The sequence below is a fragment of the Gavialis gangeticus genome, unplaced genomic scaffold, assembly GCF_001723915.1.
Source record: "Gavialis gangeticus isolate Ggan-Ray unplaced genomic scaffold, GavGan_comp1, whole genome shotgun sequence".
Taxonomy (NCBI): Eukaryota; Metazoa; Chordata; order Crocodylia; family Gavialidae; genus Gavialis; species Gavialis gangeticus.
The window spans coordinates 75912199-75931310 of NW_017729025.1; the positions used below are offsets into that span (position 1 = coordinate 75912199).

The 19112-nt window shown below is 37.8% G+C and overlaps 1 protein-coding gene across 1 annotated transcript in view; it reads left to right on the plus strand.

The window, feature by feature from the left end:
- Positions 1-19112, plus strand: part of SPRED1 (sprouty related EVH1 domain containing 1) — a 92272-nt gene that overhangs the window by 38454 nt on the left and 34706 nt on the right. The window contains exons 3-4 of the mRNA XM_019519924.1: positions 5977-6145; positions 8159-8208. Of these exons, the coding sequence (XP_019375469.1) occupies positions 5977-6145; positions 8159-8208 (219 nt within the window). The remainder of the gene's footprint in view (positions 1-5976; positions 6146-8158; positions 8209-19112) is intronic.

Sequence of the window (19112 nt, forward strand, 5' to 3'; positions counted from 1 at the left end):
TCTCTCTCTCTCTCTCTCTCTCTCTCTCTCTCTCTCCAGATTCACCCCTATTTTTCATGTTTGAGGAAGCAAACCAGGATTCTGATTATACCTCAAGAGGCCTCAGTTACTTAACATTTACCCCAACTAGTGCTTGGCATCCTCCACTATCCCTTTAGTATAGAGGAACAAATATGGAATGCAATATTGAATTAAATTAATCCCTGCAGATAGGTGTAAAGATGACGCTTGGGAATTAAGGGAGAGTCCCACCCTCTTTGCTTGATGTCTGAAACCCTTGCTTTCATAGGAGTCAGGGGTTGTAATGGGGTTGTCTCACTATCGGAGAGTAAGGGAGGGTCTAAACCCTGATCTCTGTGTTTGTTCTGGAATTTGGAAAGGTTCTGTTTTCCTTCTCATTTTCTCATCCAAGTCAGTTGTGAAGTAATGGGCCCTGAAAATAATCTAGATTTAAACCTCCAGGATCCAGGAAAAATGCAAATTGTATATATACACCATTTATGTATAATGGCAGAAATGGCCAAAAGTAGATGGGAAGAGGTTTTGATTAATTGGGCCAAAAGTATAGTATATTGAGTCCAGTAGAATAAGGGTGTAGTGCAGCTTTGTGGCCTAGTTCCAAGTGCAGTTTAGATTATAAAACCAAAGTAGTGTGCAGCCATTCAGGAAGCTGCTTTCGTTATAAGAGCAAAGCTGCAGGAATGAGGATGCGGGAATTATAGGGAAGCATGAAGCCAGAGTATGAAGAACGAGAGAGATGAACAAGTCATCTGTTACCTGCTGAAAGCTGCTGTACCAATCATGTAAAACTGTCAAGATCTTGGGCAATAAACCATGTATGTGATTCTCTTATTGGCTCTGTTAACAGTGCCATGCTCCAGACTCTTCAAAGCACAGCCATGATCATATTCTGTTCCTCTTTCACAATGTATGGCGGCAGGGGAAGGTGTTCTTAAAGAATATGATATGATTCCTAACCTATGTAGGTAAAATGTTAATCGTTTTAGCCTGAAGTTACACAGAAAGTAGGGCAGGGTGGCACCTTTTATAGACTAATTCAGAGAGGCATTAGCTTTTGTAGGTTACAGCTTATTTTGCTAGATACGATGAATGGACTTGCAGGGATACTGTGTAGAAAGGGAAGAATGTCATTTAAATACAAAAGATAAGGACAGGAGGGGGCACTGCTGAGATAGATGAAGGTCAATAGATTAAGGAGATTGAAAGAGACTAACAAAGTAATTAACCCACAGAGAGACATAGGGGTTATGAAAGCTAAAACAGATAATGGGACAAGAATTCATAGTCCCTTTTGAGGCTATACTTAACACAGTCCAGTCTGGATTATTTCTTGTTCTGTAATTTCACATTCAAGTGTTGTTGTTTTTTTAAGTGTTATTTTTAAGAAAGTTTTTCCTGTCTGAGGTCAGTGACATGGAGATTACCCCATCTCTCTAATGTAGAGAGGAAAGGAGAACTGTAAGCGGGTGATGGTATATATAACATGAGCAGAGGAGCAGATAAATGAACCCCAGATGTTATAATCCATATTTTTGGTATGGTGTTGATGAGGAAGCACAGCTGGCATCTGGGTCTGTTACAACTCCTGCAGGAAACATTTCCTTTTGCCTTTAAAAAAATATATATATTCAGTGATAAATACTTTGTTACAAGTGGGGGGTCTCTCTTAGCTCTGCATTATCTCATGTCCTTCCAGACTGGGACATTCATTAAAAACCAGATTTTAAAAATGAGGAAGTGAAAACTTAAAATATCTCTGTGAGCCAACTTAATTTCATCTGCTTTGACCAATGTCTCCATGTCCCCATACCATATGCGGTCTCATTCTGCCTTTGTGTTGGAGAAGGTGATTACATAAGCTTTATGGTCTAGCAGACTATTGCACACACAGAACACTACTACATTTGCAATCTGTTTCTCCCCTCCTGCAGTCCCATCATCTGTAGCCACGTAATGCCACCTGACACTATTCTTTAAATTGCTCATCATTAAACCCACATACCACAAATTCCTAACTGCTTACCATGTTTTAGTTTTTAATCACTGAATCACTGAATGGACGCAAAATTGTGTGTGATGACAAACTGAGCCTAAGTTCTGAGAATGATTTCCTTGAGTTCTAGTACCCAAGACTGAGTATTTTGCATTTTCAATTAAGTATTAAAGTGGAGGAATTGTATCATTATCAGTTCAGTTTTCCTGAGCCTATGGACAACAATGTGAACTGGTGTACTCATGGTAGATGGTCCCTAATAAAACCTAAATATGAAACTGAAATGTGGTGCAAATACAAATAAATATTTTATCATTGGAAGAGTTCAAGGTCTTTGGTCACCAAGTCTTAAGGAATTTTAGTTCTTGTATGCTGTAGATTCCAACCCATAGCAAAGCAGCCATTCTCTGTAATTCTGTTTTCTTGTATGGAATATTTTAATCCACCTATTTGAAAAGCCTCTGCACTGTATTGAGTTTGAGGTTTTCTTTAAAATAAACCCTTTAAAAACAAGTAGTAGCCCTCAGTACCATTTCAGATATGGGAGCAAATCATCCTTATGTAATTTGTCCAGCAGCATAATTTACAAAAGGCCCAAACTATCCATCTATATATTCCCATTGTCCTTCACTTTTTCAACCATAGAGTAGGTATGATCACTGATTATTGACCCAACCTTCATAGTTTAGTGCTGAACAGCGACTCGTGTAGAGGAGCAAGACTAGAAGCTCTAGAAAGAAAAATATTTCTTCAGTCTATTCAGAAATCTTGGTGTTGTAGCATCAAATACAGAGTTTGGGAACTTCTGTTTTACTTTGTATCAACAAAGATCATAAAACACTTATATAACTCTTACATATAGATCTCGAAGTGCTTCATTGAAGTGGCCTGCTAAAAAACCTAAACTAGTTTGTGTTGGCGCAAAGGGACTTGGTGGATTTGTAGAAATGAAGAATATGTTGTGGCTGCTTGCTTTCCTTTGTTTGTTTAAAAAAAACATTCTCTGTACTTCAGAGGGGAAAGCATTATCCTGAGGCTTATGGATTGCCAGAGTTTTTGGAAATGTTCCCTATGAGATTGCAGATTAGACTTTTATCGCAATTTTAAAACCAGGTTTAGGAGATTATGTAGTTCAAATATATTGAACATATACATATTCCATAAAACAAGCTTACCAAGGAACAAAACAAAAAAACACCCCTTCCTCTATACCAGGCAAAAATTGAGTTGTGGACAGCAGTACAATTTGGCAACAAAGTTTTTAGTCTGGTGATATACATTGTATAACTATCTATTGTTCAAAAATGCTAATTTTCTGCATAAAGTAACTGTTTTGTAGAGGGACCTTTCTCTTAAAATAGACTTCCCTGCCATATTTATTGAATATAATGTAAGGATATTTCCCCCCTCTCCATTTCTTCATTTAATTTCTTCAAGGTTTTAGATGGCAACATTCATGGATGAACTGACTCAGGGTGTAACCTGTATAAAATTTACAGTCTGATATTAGGCAGAATTTTAAACAAAAGGAGGCGCAAACAATGCAAAAAATCCTAGGATGAGGGGCCAGGGCAGATTAAGTATACACTTTGGAGAGGATGGGAATTAGAATCCAAAATAAAGGTGTTTTTCAGGAGAAAAAACTTTAATCACTAGTGTGAAAAGGGACATGGCAGTAGTCTGCAGAATAAAAATCAAGTGTTTTGTTTTTGTTTTTGTATTACTATGCTATTACTTTGTTTCCCTAGAGGAGGTAAGGTAACATGCCCACTTAAAAGCTAACTGGTTCAAAGAAGCATGAGCTTTCATACACAACAGTTGTCTATATCAGATTCCGGTATTCTTCGTCAGCACACTTTCATGCGTATATAAGAAAGGCCTTAGTTTGGCAAGGTTCTTTGGGTAGATGTGACTATCTTTTATTAGACCAACTGAGTAGTTGACAAAAAGTTCTTAGCAAGCTTTTGGGCTCAATCACTGTTCTTCAGGAATAGGAAGTCATGGGAGACTCCGTATGCCTGAAGAAAGGTGATTGCACCCAAAAGCTTGCTAAGAACTTTTTTCCAACTACTCATTTGGTTTAATAAAAGATATCACATCTTCCCAAAGAACCTCGCCTGCCTATGCCCTTAGACCAACATGGATACAACCAAAAACCCAGCAGGCCTTAGTTTACTTCTTCAAGGGAGAAGTATACATAGTGTACCTCAGTATAGAATTATAGAAAATTAGGTTTGGAAGGGTCCTCAGGAGGTCATCTAGTCCAAACCCCTGCAGAAAGCAGAACCATCCCCAGCTATATCATGCCAATCAAGGCTTTGTCTAGCTGGATCTCAAAAAACCTCCAAAGATGGAGATTCCCGCATTCCACATTGGTGTAAAAATCATTTTGGAGGAATTCAGAAGAGTTACAAACATAATTTAATTCTTTAACTGTTTAATCATGTTGCAGGGGAAGCAAAGGAAGTTTCATCAAACTATACCCTTCAAAATAGACTAGAAAAAGTGTTAGACAAAAGGACTTAGGATAAATTCTAACATTCAGTGCAGTATACTCAAAGGCTAGGTACAGACATTCAAAAAGCCTGAGGCAGAATCAGTCTAAGTTGTGCAGTTTTCTGTAAGCTGTGTAGTTTAGATTGGTACGCACATTAGCCCTTTGGGTGGGAGGGAGGAAGGGCAGGGTGCAAACCATAGACTGGGTTCTGCTATTTTTTTAACTAGTCAGTGTGCACTGCACTTCATTTATAGACTGGTTTCTGATCACCTATACCAGCAAAAGTATAATGTCTTTACCTGGCCTAAAGCAATTTTATATATAGAGCTCTGGCAATAGGGAAAAACCTGGCTAGATTGAAGAACACAGTATTTTTTGTAAGTTGAAAATACAACATATTTTTATTAAGAAAATTTGTAGTCTGGTAGTTTTTGTTGGTTTCCTTAGAAATTGCAGAAGACGTATATTAAAATGTAGGTAGTGTATTCCTGGTACAACCACTGTACACTAGTAATGAGGGATTTTTCTTGCAAGGAAATATTCTTCTTTCAGGAGGTATTTATAATTGCTAGATAAAAATTGTTTTAAAACATAGTCATTTTAATCTATTATGGTCATAATTAATTTTATTTTGTGTAAACACTGCTTTGCCATCACAAGCTGCTGGCTTAAACTATGGATGTAAATATCATTAAAAAATGTAGCCATTTAAACTCTCCTTGTTATATCAGTTAAGTAACTTATAACACATTTACGTATGGGTTGGGCTGAGGGACACACCACACTGCTCTGCAGTACTGGTAAACCATGCAATAATCCACACAATTAGGTTGAAATTAACTTCACCTTAGCAAATGCAAGCTGTGCTTCAGAAAAATTATTCTGTTAAACATTTACTGTAATACATTAACAGTATAAATATAATTATAGTTTAACCATTTAATCTTTCCTGTCCCAAGTTTAGACCTGCGTTTCACTTAAATCAGTGGGAACCAAGCTTTTTGATAGATGTGCCTCAAATTAGCCCTGGACCCTTCCTGAATACTGCTCCAATCCCCTTCACCTGCCTGACCCATTGCTTCTACTTTCTGCTTCCTGCCCTCTGCTCCTTACCCAATCATCAGCTCTGCCTTTTGCTTCCTGTTCTATGCTCCCTATCTGATCGTCCCTGTTTTCTGCTCCTTGCCTTGTCTGCCACTGTGCTGCCTGTCCCTTCTCCAATTGCCATGTCACACACCGAGACTTCCACTGCCACTTATGGCATTCGTGCTGCAGATTGGCCACTCCTAGTTTAAACAGTGATGAAACAGCTTTCTTGCAACTGGAAAAAATTGAAACAGAAGTTTTGGGTTTTTTTTTAAAGAATCAGATCTGAAGTAAAATTACCCAGAATGATGACTGTTCTTTCTTCAGATATATTTAATATACTTTTCAGCTAACATCTTTGTTTTTCTCTCTTTGGAAGGTGGTCTTGGAATGTACATTAAAGAAGGACCTCATTTACAACAAAGTTACCCCAACTTTTCATCACTGGAAGATTGATGACAAAAAGTTTGGCCTCACCTTTCAGAGTCCTGCTGACGCAAGAGCATTTGACAGGGGTATTCGTAGGGCTGTAGAGGATATCTCTCAAGGTATATATCTTAGTTTGACATGTAGTTTTTTAATTTATCCATATAAATCTGATGTGATGTCATCCAAGAGTGTTTTGATTTAATTCTTTGAAGGTATTTCATTATTTGGACTAGTCTACAGCATATGGTTATAATGGCTGGACAGACAATAATACTTAGCAGAATCTTCTAAGAAAGAATTCTCAAATATTTTAGAAACTCTAATTAATGTATTTTCAAACATCCCTGAGGGCCCTGGTACATGTTCAAATTAAAGCTGGATAGAAACTAGCTAGAGAGTAGATGAGATCTTTTTTTTCAAGCACTAACTTTATAGCTGATTGGCTCTCTTTATACATAGAGAGTCATTTTTATCATGTGATAATTATTTTGTACCTGTGCTAGTCTAAATTTATTGTGCTATTAATCAGTTAATTGTGTGATAATTACATTGCAAGTGTGGCCAGTCTCACTTTCCAGGTGTGGCCTGTCTAAATTTATTATACGATTAACCAGTTAATTGTATAATATACATAACGTGTAGCAGGGGCCTGAGTGATTTAGCATTTTTTCCATTTTACAGATGAGGAGATGAAGGCCCAAAGATTTAGTGCCTTACTGCACATCATATCAGAAGCCTGTAAGGGTGCTGATTTGAACATATCCCTGGATTCCTAGTTCTGTTTTGTTTTCTAACTGCTAGACTGTCTTTTCCCAATGCTGACACTTTTTTGTACGCATCAGGGAATATACTCTAGCACAGGGGTGGGCAGTAACCAGCCCACAGGCTGGATTGGGCCTGTGGCAGACTCCATTTCCCAGCATGCTCTGTCCGCACAACTATAGCAAGTGTCCATGGTTCTGTGGTCAAAGGTGTGCAGACTGCGGAGCGAGGCTCTGCCCCAACTCCAGCCCTGTGATGTCACTGTTGCAAGATCCTGGAGCAGCTTCCCACCCAGCTGCACACCCTGCCAGCACTGCTCCAAGCCATTCTTCCTGAAGACCCTGGGAGTGCTGGGCTGTCATGGCCCTGCTGCCCCTGAGGTCTCCGTGAAGACTGGCCAGGGTAGTGTGGGCAGGGGCTGCTGGGAAATGGAGTCCAGCCACTGGCTGGATCTGCCATTTTTGCTCACCCCTGCTCTAGCATTTCCTGGCAGTATGTCAGTTTGTGTTCTTAGAGTGTAAACTGTAATGCTGATTGCTCTGACATCCTTAAGAATACTATCTCTGTCTGCTTAGACACTTAGCTGAGGTTTGTTTGGGTTTTTTAATGACACTTTTCTAATAGTTCTGAGTACAAGTGTTTTATCTGATACTTATAGAAAAACATGTTATGTTAAATATTAAAAAGAGTCCTAGAGCTGTCTATTATGGCTGCTTCATGAAACAGGCAAACAAGGAAAACAAAGACTGTTAAATGTAAGGTAGAAACACAGTAAATAGGTTGGGGAGTGGGAGAATCAATATTTATTTAAAAGTGTTCCCTTCCATATATATGTAAGTAGTAACTTCAAATAATGGAGAACTATATACAGAAAAATCCATGTAATATATATTTTAAGTATGTTTTTCACTTGCATGAAGTATGCATAACAAAGGGATACTTATTCTTTCAAAGGAAAAATATTAATTATTTTCTCCTGCTAGATGATTTGTGTTGAGATATGCTGCTTTCTGTATTGGCATCCAGCTTTCTAAAAGAGAAAATGAAAGACTAATCTATAACATTCTGAGTCCACATTGCTCATCTCTCTTTATTACCTTTCCCCTGTAATTTTGGGAGCTCAAGATGCCTAGTATGATGATGTAGTATGAAATATTTACAATTACTGTAAGTAAACCTGCATTCAGGTTTTAAATCTATTAATCTGAAAGAAGGAACTCTCTTCTAATTAATGGTGGAGACATCACTGTGGTTGATAAACATTGTATCTGCAGTAACATGGTATGTGTGTGTCTAGCTTGTGTGTATTAAATGTTTTTGGAAGAAATTACAATGAAAAAAATGACCACATTCTTGCAATGTTTTCATAGGTTGTCCACCATCACAAAGTGAAGCTGAGGCATCTGAAGATAGCTGTCAAGTAAGTGCTTTAACTTTATATCAATCATATACTTAAGTTTTGAGAAAATTACCTTTACATGACTTCTGTTGTTTTTGTTTGGCTTATTCTTGTTACTAACAAAGAAGTTTCAAGTTTTAATGATTCAAAATGAGTTCTCAAAACAAGTTTTATAATTCACCTTTTTGGAAGAAACACATTATACAGTCCATCTCCTATTTTAGGCTACAGACCAATGTTAATTTGTAGCACTATATATAGGGTGACCATATAAGGAAGTCTGGGGCACTGCCCCCAAGTCAACAGTGCTGCTGCTGCAAGCAGAGGCAGGGGGGCAGGGTGCAGTCTGGCAGGGAGGCAGAGTGCTATAGTGCACCAGGCAGTCAGTTGCACCATGCCAGTCCTCCTCCCCACTAGACTGCAGCCAATGCCCTTTTGATTCCGGGACTCTTGTTTCAATTTTCACCAACCAGCCAGGACTGACCTACAAAATCCAGGACTTTTATTTGCTAACTGGGTTTCATTATATAACAGTACATTCTGCTGGCGCTGCGAGTGATTTGGGTGTAGGGAGGAGTCGGGAAATAACATAAAGGTTAAAGAGTCATAGAGGAAAATCTGCTAAGGATCGGGTTCAAACAAAAGAATGATATCAGTGCTCAATCACAGAATTTCACATAATTTTAAATAAAACTTGTGGCAAAATTAAAGCTGTCCATAAGCAGCTTTTAGAAGTCTTATTGATCCTGGCAACACTACAGGATTTTTTTTAACTGTTCTTGAGCAATTTTAAAAACAACATTGAAAGGTGTAACAAGTTTCCTCTTCAAGTACCACAAAATAATGACACTTACCAAAGGGCTGCCATTGAATACAGTGAGATTTTGATTTGTTATCTTAAATATTACAAGTTTCTTTGTAATAAAAAAAATCATGTCATTGCTATGTTAGACAATCTGGTTTTCCTTCATTTATAAGTATACAGACAGGTCTTCTAGCCTCAACTACTTTGGGAAATACAAAGGCAATCGTGACTTCTCCCACTCATGCATTTTATTTTTCACCTTTCAGATGCATCATTTAAATACAGGATTAATTATTTACAAACAACATTCTCTTTAAAGATTTAAGAGTCACTCAAAACTTGTGGTATTCTAAAGCAACTTTTTAAAGAGATTTTTTTTTCTTATACATTACATTAGATTATTGCTGTACACATTTTTTAACCAGTTTATACAGGTAAGGTAAGGCATTGAAATGTAGAAAATGGCAAAGATAAGATTAGTGGATGATTTGTAACATATGAGAAATTGATTATGAATCAAACAATAATTAAAGAGATGGTATTCCAATATAAGGAAAAAACTGGAAGTGGATTGTAAGTGGAGATATCTAACTACTGTATTTGAAGAAACAAAGGCCTTTCATAAGCTATCCTCCTAATTACTGAAAATTGAATGTGACACTTATCTGACCACACAAACATTTTAATTTGGGGCAGTGGGAAGTGTTAAAATAAGCTCCATGTTTTTTTAATCTGTACTGTAACTTAGTTTAAAGTGGATGTAGTAATATTTGGTTTAATCGTAGAGAAATCAAGCACTTATTTTTAAACTACTATTTTATTGTCACACATCCAGCAATATTGAATTTGTCCCTATATAGTTGAATCTATCATTAAAATAGTTCAGACAGTATTATTAGACCATATAGTGTTTCCAAAAAGGAAGAGTATCAGAGAAGAGAAACTTGTTTTCAGCCTTACAAGAAACTGCCACAAAAAGCAATGTTATAAAATTTACATTTGTGCAGAATTCATCTTCTTTCAGCAGAATTCTGACTTGTGGTAAAATAGTCTATTTTTTTGTTGTCTAGACAATTTCCCCGGTGTTTTAAAAATATTTCCCTGACATGTATATAATAGGTTCTGTTAAGTTTTTATCTTCTAACGAAAAATTTTGTATAGACTTCTGTAATAGCTCATACTACGCAAATCCCATGTTGTATACATGTACAGAGGAAATTTTAAAACATTACAAATATATAGTATATACTCACATTTTATTAGCGGTTTCAGTAAATATTCTCTAGTTATTCTACTAAGTGTAGGAATTCATAGCAAAGAGCTATATGTCATGCCTGATTGACTTCTGTAATATTTGCTGATATAGAGCTGTTAAATATGCATTCCCTTCTGTTATGAAATCCATTTAATTCGTAAGAGCTAAATTTAATAATAATCTAGAAACTTTTTCCTTTGCAATTGTTTTAAGTATCTGTCATTTCTTTGTTTTCATTCTGACTTTCCTTTTTTAAATTAAACCAAGTAAGTTGCAGCATAGGGTCTGCTGCTGCTGAAACATCTGGGGATATTATCAGGGTAGCAAAGGCACATTTGAGCCCACAAGTTCCCAATAAAGGAAACACAGATTGCAAAATATTGAAAATTAAATATGCTGGAAGATGAAATAAAATGTAATGCTTGCCTGTCTTTACAAAAGCATAAGAGTTCCTATGAGAAAATAGCAAGTGACAAAGTAGCCCATGTAACTGAAATATATGAAAAATTATTAGGAAGATGCTCCTGTTTGTTTGTTTGTTTTCCTTTGATTCCTCCATTACAAACTCAATGGCTGCTGACATGTGGAGGAAAAAAAACCAAACCTATGCTTTACTGGATGAAGCAGTGTGTTAGTTTGACCCAGCTCTGCATAGTGTGTATTGATCAGGCACTTCAGCAGGGCTTTTTGGCACTTTTATCTAATGGCTGATTCAGTAGCTGATTCAATCAGCTATTAGATAAAAGTGCTAAAAACGCCCCACTAAAGCGCCCAGTCTATACAGACACTGGATGAGCTGGGTCCAATTAATGCCGTGCATCTTCTGGGCGTGCATTGTGTTTGGTGTGTGGGTATGTGGAGTTTAAAGTAAAGCACCATTTAGTTGTTTATTTTTTAACACAAAGCAACCTTTGTGATCATCTGGTCTGAACCCCTTGTATAGGCTTCTCTGCGTTAATTCTTGTTTAAACTGTAGCAAATCATTTTTTAAAGAAAACTGTCCAACTTTGCTTTTTAAGTCTTGGGGATGGAGAGTACACTGCATTCTTGATAAATTGTTACAATTATTAATTAGCTTTGCTGCTAAGAGGAAGAAGCAGTTCCTCAGTCTTTGCAGAAACAGTTATCAGTATCGCTCCTTTTACAAATGAAGCTCAAGGGAAAAAATAAGTAGTCTGTAGTCGCACCATGATTCTCTAGCTAGAGGAAAGAAAGGATTTGTGAACTCATACTTCCTAGGCTAGTGACTTAAGTATAAAACTGTCCTCTCATGATTAGTGACCAATAAAAATATTCCTAATTGGCAATCAAATCTAGTTAGTAGTGGTAAGGCACCCTTTTCATTGCAAGCCAGTCTAATTTGACTTTCAGGAAAGATGGCTTTTATGTGGCTGCTTTAGATCAGGAGAGTCAAATATGTGGTCACGGAGGTCCCTAACCTAGCACTAGATGCTGCCCCATTGACCCACACAATGCACAGGACTGGCCACACACCGCTAACTGGGGTAGGTGTCCCAGGCTGTGCAGCCCACATTGGTCGCTGACAGAAATCTTGGACCAGTCCAGGTGGGTGCTGCATGCATTGGATTAGGCATATGAGCAGGGGCTCCATGGGCCTAATCCAGCCTGTGGAGCAGCCTCATGCCACTCATCTGGTCTGCAGAGCCAGGTAAGTTTGACACCCCTGCTTTAGATGTTCTTTTTCAAACATAAAGTACTTTACTAAAACTAAAAAGTAATTTTTTTTTTAATCGGCCCTTTTTTTGTTTTCCCAAAATTGCTATTCAATTTAAGAATAGTCATTTTATACAATCATGCCAAAGTGGGATTAAAACTGCCATCTATTTAAGCCACTGCTGTCTCATGTTTTGAGACTTTATCTGGCCGCACTTTTACCATGTAGGTTTTATTTTGCTTGCAAGCATTAAAAATACTAGTTATTGCCATAAGTGGTTAAATTCTGCTATTAGTCTTTCAATAGCTTATTGTTGGAAAAATGTTAGTATACTTTTATTAAGTCTCTTAAATTGAATACCATTTATTGTTTGTTTAGGTACTACACTAATTACTATTTGGTGATTCTGACTATTAGTCTTAATTCAGGCAGAAGGTAGGGCAAGGTGGCTGGCACTTTTAGAGTAGTGGTTCTCCACTTTTTTGGACTTGGGACACCCCATCATAACTTCTGAGACTTGAATGGCACTAAATTTTAAAAAATAATTTATATATTGCAGTTACTTATCTTTTTACACAGGGACTGGGAAGTAGGGGATGATGCAGACAGACAAGCTTGAGCCTGGTTTATCTGCTTAGTTTATCTGTTAATCCCTTCACACCTCCCAGCACACTTCAAAGGATCTGGCATCACCCTGGTTGAGAATCACTGCCTTAGAGTTTTCATAGGTAACAACCTACTTCATCAGATGCCAAGAATGGACTGGAGAAAGAAAAGATTTTATATGGAAGGGAAAGGGAGATGTTTTGAAGATGTGTAATAAGTGGATTAATTAGATCAGTTGAGAGGAACAAGGCAATTAACACTTGGAGGGACATAGATCAACAGTTATTCCAGGTAATGGGATAAGAATCTATAGTTCCTGTTGAGACCAAGGTTAATATGGTCCAGTGTGTGTATGACTAATTAGGGTACAGTATGACTGTACAGAGTGGGTGGGTGTACTTAAAAATACATGCAGGCTCACATGCTCTAATAGATGAGCTTTTAGCCCATTTAGTAGACAGACCTATTTATTGGTCATATATATGGGCAGTTGCTTGGTCTTGCATTTGATTTTTTTGCAAGAAAAACAAGATCCATTTGATCAGTAAGAATCCATGTCTCTGCATTTCAGTTATCTGCAACTAAAATGGCTGGCCTTCATAGTTTTTCTTTGCTAAATGTAAACGTCTATATATAATTTATTTTAACTTATTAAGAATCCTAAACCAAAAGTAAGAATTAAGATTTTAAGTGTGTTTATCATATATAATGGAAATATAAGCAAATCTCCTACTTCCATACAGTGTTTCTTTGAATACTTACTTACCTGTCTTTTTTTATAAAATTGTTATATTAAGTTTTGATTTGGAGAAGATACAACAAATGTCACAGTTCCTAGAAGATTTTAATGTTCAAGTAGATGAATGTGTTTCACAGGCCACCAACACTTTTTCATAATCATTGTGAATAAATAAGAAAAGGGCTTTCTCTTGAATTTCCTGGGGTAGAATACAGTTGAAACCTGAATAGTTTTTTTTTAAAAGGGCAGCGGGAGGGACAGGGGGAACAGGCTTGAACAGTTTTCAGGAGCAGATGCTGCAGATTTTTTTGCTAAAGTAAGGGAAAAATCCCGTGATTTGCACATGTTGTCTAAAGTGGTTTTGCTGCAGGCAGGCAGGCAGGATGTGAATTTTTTTTGTTTATCTATATAAAGGTAATATTTAATTGGTATTCTTTTTTGCCTGCAAACTAAGTTAGTTTAGGATTTCTGTTGCACAAATAGCTTGTAGTATGAAGGTCCTCTGGCAAATAAGTGTGAACTAATTCACTGATGGCACTACAATATTTGTAATGTCATTTTTATCAAGTAACACATGATTAAGAAGTTATTACATACATGATTTGCACATGATTCAAACAATAGATTAACTTGATTGAACTCCAAGCAGTTTAAAAAAAAGCAGCATTTATATTCCCTGTTCGAATCAACTGTTATTTTTTTTATTAAGGCTGTTTACTTTCATATGTGGAATAATGTTCAAATAAGGAAGAGAAAACGCTCGTTCTTTTTCTGGGTAATACCCGTTAAGTGAGTTAGTCTCTATATATTTACTACTTAAAGCATATGTTGTCTTATGTTATATTTTATTTATTTTCACAGTAAACTTTTGAGTTCCAATTTGTTTAGGTAAAGTAGATTTAGGTGAAAAATGTATTTCAGGTATCTTTTAAAAAAATCCAAATGAGTTAAAGCATTTAAACAAATCCAGATAACATTTCAAAATACTTTCAGAATGTAGGCCAGAAAATACATAACTGATTGCCTGTCATGGAAGCGTTGCTGCCAAATCTGAAAGTAATTGTTCCATTAGTCTAAGAAACCACTGAAACAGAAGGAGGATACTTTTAATTTTTGAGGCCTGTGTCACTTAAATTAAAAAAAAAATCTTAAAAAATCTTTACGTGCTGAAGAGAATCAAACAGCAAAATCTCAGGCTTCATGGGCAGCAAATACAAGGATAGGGACTTAAGGGAAAATTTAGTTTCTTATCCATCCTTCTGTGTAATCATTCAGCTTAAAACAGAACGTTTTTAACAGTGTTTGCAGAACAATGCTGAATTCTCTCCCAGGCTTAGCTCTAACAAAGTGGGAGAAGGGGAAAAGTGAGGAGAGAAGCTTTGAAGAAGAGGGAAGCTCAGTCTGGTTTTCATTTTCTCTACAGCTGTCATCTGGCTTTGAATTCTGCTGGAGAGCTACAGCTGGAGTCATTTTATTGCTTTACCCAGCATCCTTTTGCTTGTGCGCACAGAAATGCTTTAGTAGTCTTGGAAAAAAAAGTCAGAGTATCTCTTAGCAACCATAGGACGGTAATTATTATACCAGCAGCTGGGAGCAAACCAGATTTCCGTTGTGCATTAAAAACTGGCGTAGGTTACTTTACAGATGATACTGAGCAACCTATGCCAGTACTGTACTTCACAGGCTGTGGTTAAAGGATATTGAGTGTGGGCGGTGTGTAATTGCTATGGACAGTCAGAGAGGGGAATGTGTGCATCTGTGTGTTGTGTAATATTTTGTGTATATAATGTAACAAGTTTTGTCCTTGCAGAGGGCTTTATATGCTTATTTTATTTATGTTTTATATGTGTGTGTATATATGTGTGTCTGTGGTATGTGTATAATTTTTTTTGCTATGATAGATGTTTGTTTCTAGGATCTCTTCAAGTTGTCAATGTTTCCATTATAAATGCTGTTTTTCAGGTGTTTTATAACCTTGCTATAAAAATTTACTTTGGACTAAACTTGGCGCATATACCCTCTGTCCAAAGCAAGGCTTTTTCAAAATTAATAAAATTTGGTTTGGCATATCAAGTTATGAGTTCAGTAAAAATGTTTATTGGTTCATGGCACACTTTTGCACCTTTATAGTGCAGACAGTTCTATTTCAGTAATGAAATTTTGTTAGCTAAATAATATATATTAAATGATCTAATCACTTGATATTTTGAAAAGGAAAAAAATTAAACACCAGAGACAGTTAAAGGGACACTTTCTAGGTTGCTAGGCTAAATGTTGCCCCTTCTGCATAGGTCTCCCTCTGGTTTCTTATTTGATTAAAGATAGATTTCTCTTTCCCTATCTCAACCCAACCCATAGCTTTTAGTGCACCTGTATGACAGGAAGATTGGAAATAATTCAGAATGAAACAAAGCACCAAAACATCCTTGCTCTAAGTCATTTGGGTTCAGTTGGTTACATCTGGGATTCATTCTGACAAGCATCATTCTGTATTTGGTGCATACAGTGTCTGCCATCATGGCAGAAAAAGTTAAGACTGAAGTTTCAAACAGAGATATATAAGATGTCTCTCCAAACTAAACTAATGCATACACAAATTAATTGCTTGTATATTCTTTGGGATCTGAATGTACACAAACTTTACAGATGCAAGCCTAAATTTGATAATTTATCTCTTTAAAATGTGTAGGGTACATTAAATCCTGAATTTGGATTTGTTTTTAACTTTAATTTCTTTTCTTTTTTCTGTTGGAACAAGTTTTGATTTGGAGAGGAAAAAATGCATCTTCAGAATCCTTCAATTACAAATTTCAGGACTGAAGAACTAATCAGACATAGGTGGCTTGTAGACATAACACAATGCAGTTTACATTACACATTTGAAAATTAGCATTCCAGATATTTTGAATATATTGTATATTTCTGAAATACGCTGTGAAGACCCTTTCAAATGTAACTTCAATTTTTAATGGGGAACTTTTTGAGGAAGAGAGCAAGGAAGTGAATTTTTTTTTAGTTTTGGTTTTGTTTTTTTAACTTGTAGGGAAAGGCCACAAAGTCCAAATTTTTCAAATACTACTTTTAATTAGTGGCACAAATATAGAACCATTAACCAGCCAAGCACAGAAGTTTTCCGAGGAATCAAAGATCCATAACAGTCCCTTGAGAATACGTATGACGTAGGGGTAAAAAAAAAAAAAAAAGGAAACTGCAGATGGTTCTAGTTAGAAGAACAGAAGCAAGATTATTTCCTGGAGAGCAAGCAGGGTAGAGTTCAGCTACAGAACCCACTGACCCATTTCACTCCAGGGCCTTCTCAGACTGGTATTGAGTGTGCGGCAGAACAGTTATTCTGTGAAACTCTTTCTCTGGATCCGTATCTATTGCAAGATGGGTATATCTTTTTTTGGTTCACATCACAATTATAATATACCATTATAAATTCAAAAAGTTATATATAATTATTTATACATAGTAAAATTCTAAACTTAAACAGCATCTATATGTTGGCTCCAGGGTCGAAGGGGAGCCACTTTAATTGGAACGGCTCTGAGAGCTGTTCTAATTAAAGCTCCTGCAGCATCAGATGTATTCAGTGTCCCATGCTTCAAAATGGTGGCAGGGGCACCTTAACTATAGCTTGTTTGATGGGGCGCTTTAACTAAAGCTCCACCACCATTTTGAAATGCTGGGGTGTTAAATAACATGTGACGCAGAGGCTGCTGGAGCCTGCTAATTAGCACACTCCAGCAGACTCAATTAATCGAGTCTGCTTTGATGTGTGCTAAGCTCCATCACATGTATAGGTGCCCAGAGATTCTGAATGTTTCTCCTTCCCCAGTCAGTATTCACTGAAACAAAAAAGTCTGTCAGGTTTTTCTTTGCTGCCTTTTCTATTCTTTATTGGAGAGAGTGCATGTAGCATACTCAGGCTTCTCTTACTTCTTTCTAGAAGTTTGAATCCAGAGCTTCTCCCATTTATAAGGGCTTGTTTGCTCCTTTTCAACCAAAGGTCCCTGAGAGTCGCATTTTATTCTAGGGGCCTTCCAAGACTGAGAACTTGTGTGTACCGCTAAACAAGAAATGCCACTGAGCCTTTTGAAACTGTGGAATCTGAGAATTTGGCACAAGGTTTCAATGGCTAAGTTACTGGGAAGGAGCTTGAGATTTATTTTGTCCCAAGCACTGTTCCCTTAAAGGGAAGTTTCCAACCTACCTCCTGGGATTTACTTCCCCAGAAACACTAGCCTTTCACTTAACTGGAACATTATTCCAGGCAATGATTTCCTAGTCCCTGAAGAATGATTGGTTCTCATATCTGGAGCACAAGATAAGATTGTGCAACCAAACCTCAAGTTTCTAGTTCTAGTTTCTTTTTTGCACAACAGAAGAAATCTCAGCCAGTTGAGATTCCTCCAAATCCAGTCAATAGTAACCACCAAAAATAACATCTCTCCATGCCCTCCATGGAGCTACTCAGACCAAAACAGTAAATAGAGAAAAGAATGGGTTGTAGTTTGTACAGTTCTTCTGGAGCTAGAGGCGGAACTTGATGCCTGGTCAGTGCTAGATGAACAATGATATAAAACTGGGGGAGGAACTTGGATGTTGTAGGTCTTAAGTGCACAGCATCAGTCTCCTGCTGCATGATCTACTGGCCAACTCACTATACCCACACTCAGTGCACAATAAATCCTGTCTGTGAACTGTGTAAATGAGGCCCCTATCGCACATTACATTTCTGGTGCAATGAATGTGTTTGTTGCACCATAAATGGCAACATGCCACACGTTCATCAAATTTCTGACAGATGAGTCAGGAAGATATTGCTGAAATACCATGTCATATCTTTGTGCCTGGTTTATGTGGTGCCAAGTGTTGAACATGTAATATGCCCCATCATCCTGGGCAGCATCAGGTCTGGAACCTGGCTGGGGGTTGCTCTGATCCTGATGCTGACATTTGGTGATTGTTGGCATTGGGATGCAAACTTACCAGAACCTGGCACCCTTAAAGAGCCTTGCCCCATGGCCCCCACTTACTAAGGATTTTAAAGATGCTGGGTTCCAGTGAGCCTCCGGGCATGGGGCAGCCACAGGGTCTGGGACAAAGCCCTCCCCTGCATGATTCTCAGGGCTGGGCAGGGGACAGCCCTAGTTCTGAACCAGGGATTGGGGCTGCGTAGTTCTGAATCTCAGTGCTTAGCTGAGCATTGGGATTTGGCACCAGGAAGCCCTGGGATCTAAGACAGAGCCATCCATGTCCAGTTGGTGAGATCAGGCTGGGGGAATCTCTCGATCTTGTACACTACTCCTGGAAGATGCTGACTGCCCCCTACTTTACCCCTGGAGGATGCTGAATGCCTCTTTAAAAACAGGCACATGAGGATGGGAGAACATCTCCATCCCCCACTGCACATGCTGGTTTAAAGCAGTGGAGCATGAGGAAGCTCTCCCATCTCCAGCTGAACATGCCAGGCAGTTCTTTTAATGGGCAAATGCTTTCCTCATCCCCAGCTTCACATGTCACTATAAAAAAAAAACACCCCATGCAAGCATCTGAGGAGCAGGGAGTTTCCTGTTACCCCTGTTCTCTTGGTCCCTTCCTGCCCCCCTCCCCAATGCTGCCAACTGGCAGTTGCATGGTTGGGGTCTGAGGAATTGTGTGCCCATTCCCAGAATGGCATGACTTGCCATCCACGTGCAGCACGGCAGGTTTTGTGATTTGGGGAATGGAGCATACAGTTCCTCAGACTCCAGTTGCGCAAATGCCTTCACATCTGCCAGCAGCCTGAGCATCAGCCCTCTTGTGACAGTTTTTAAGCTGTGGAACATCTTCATGGGCC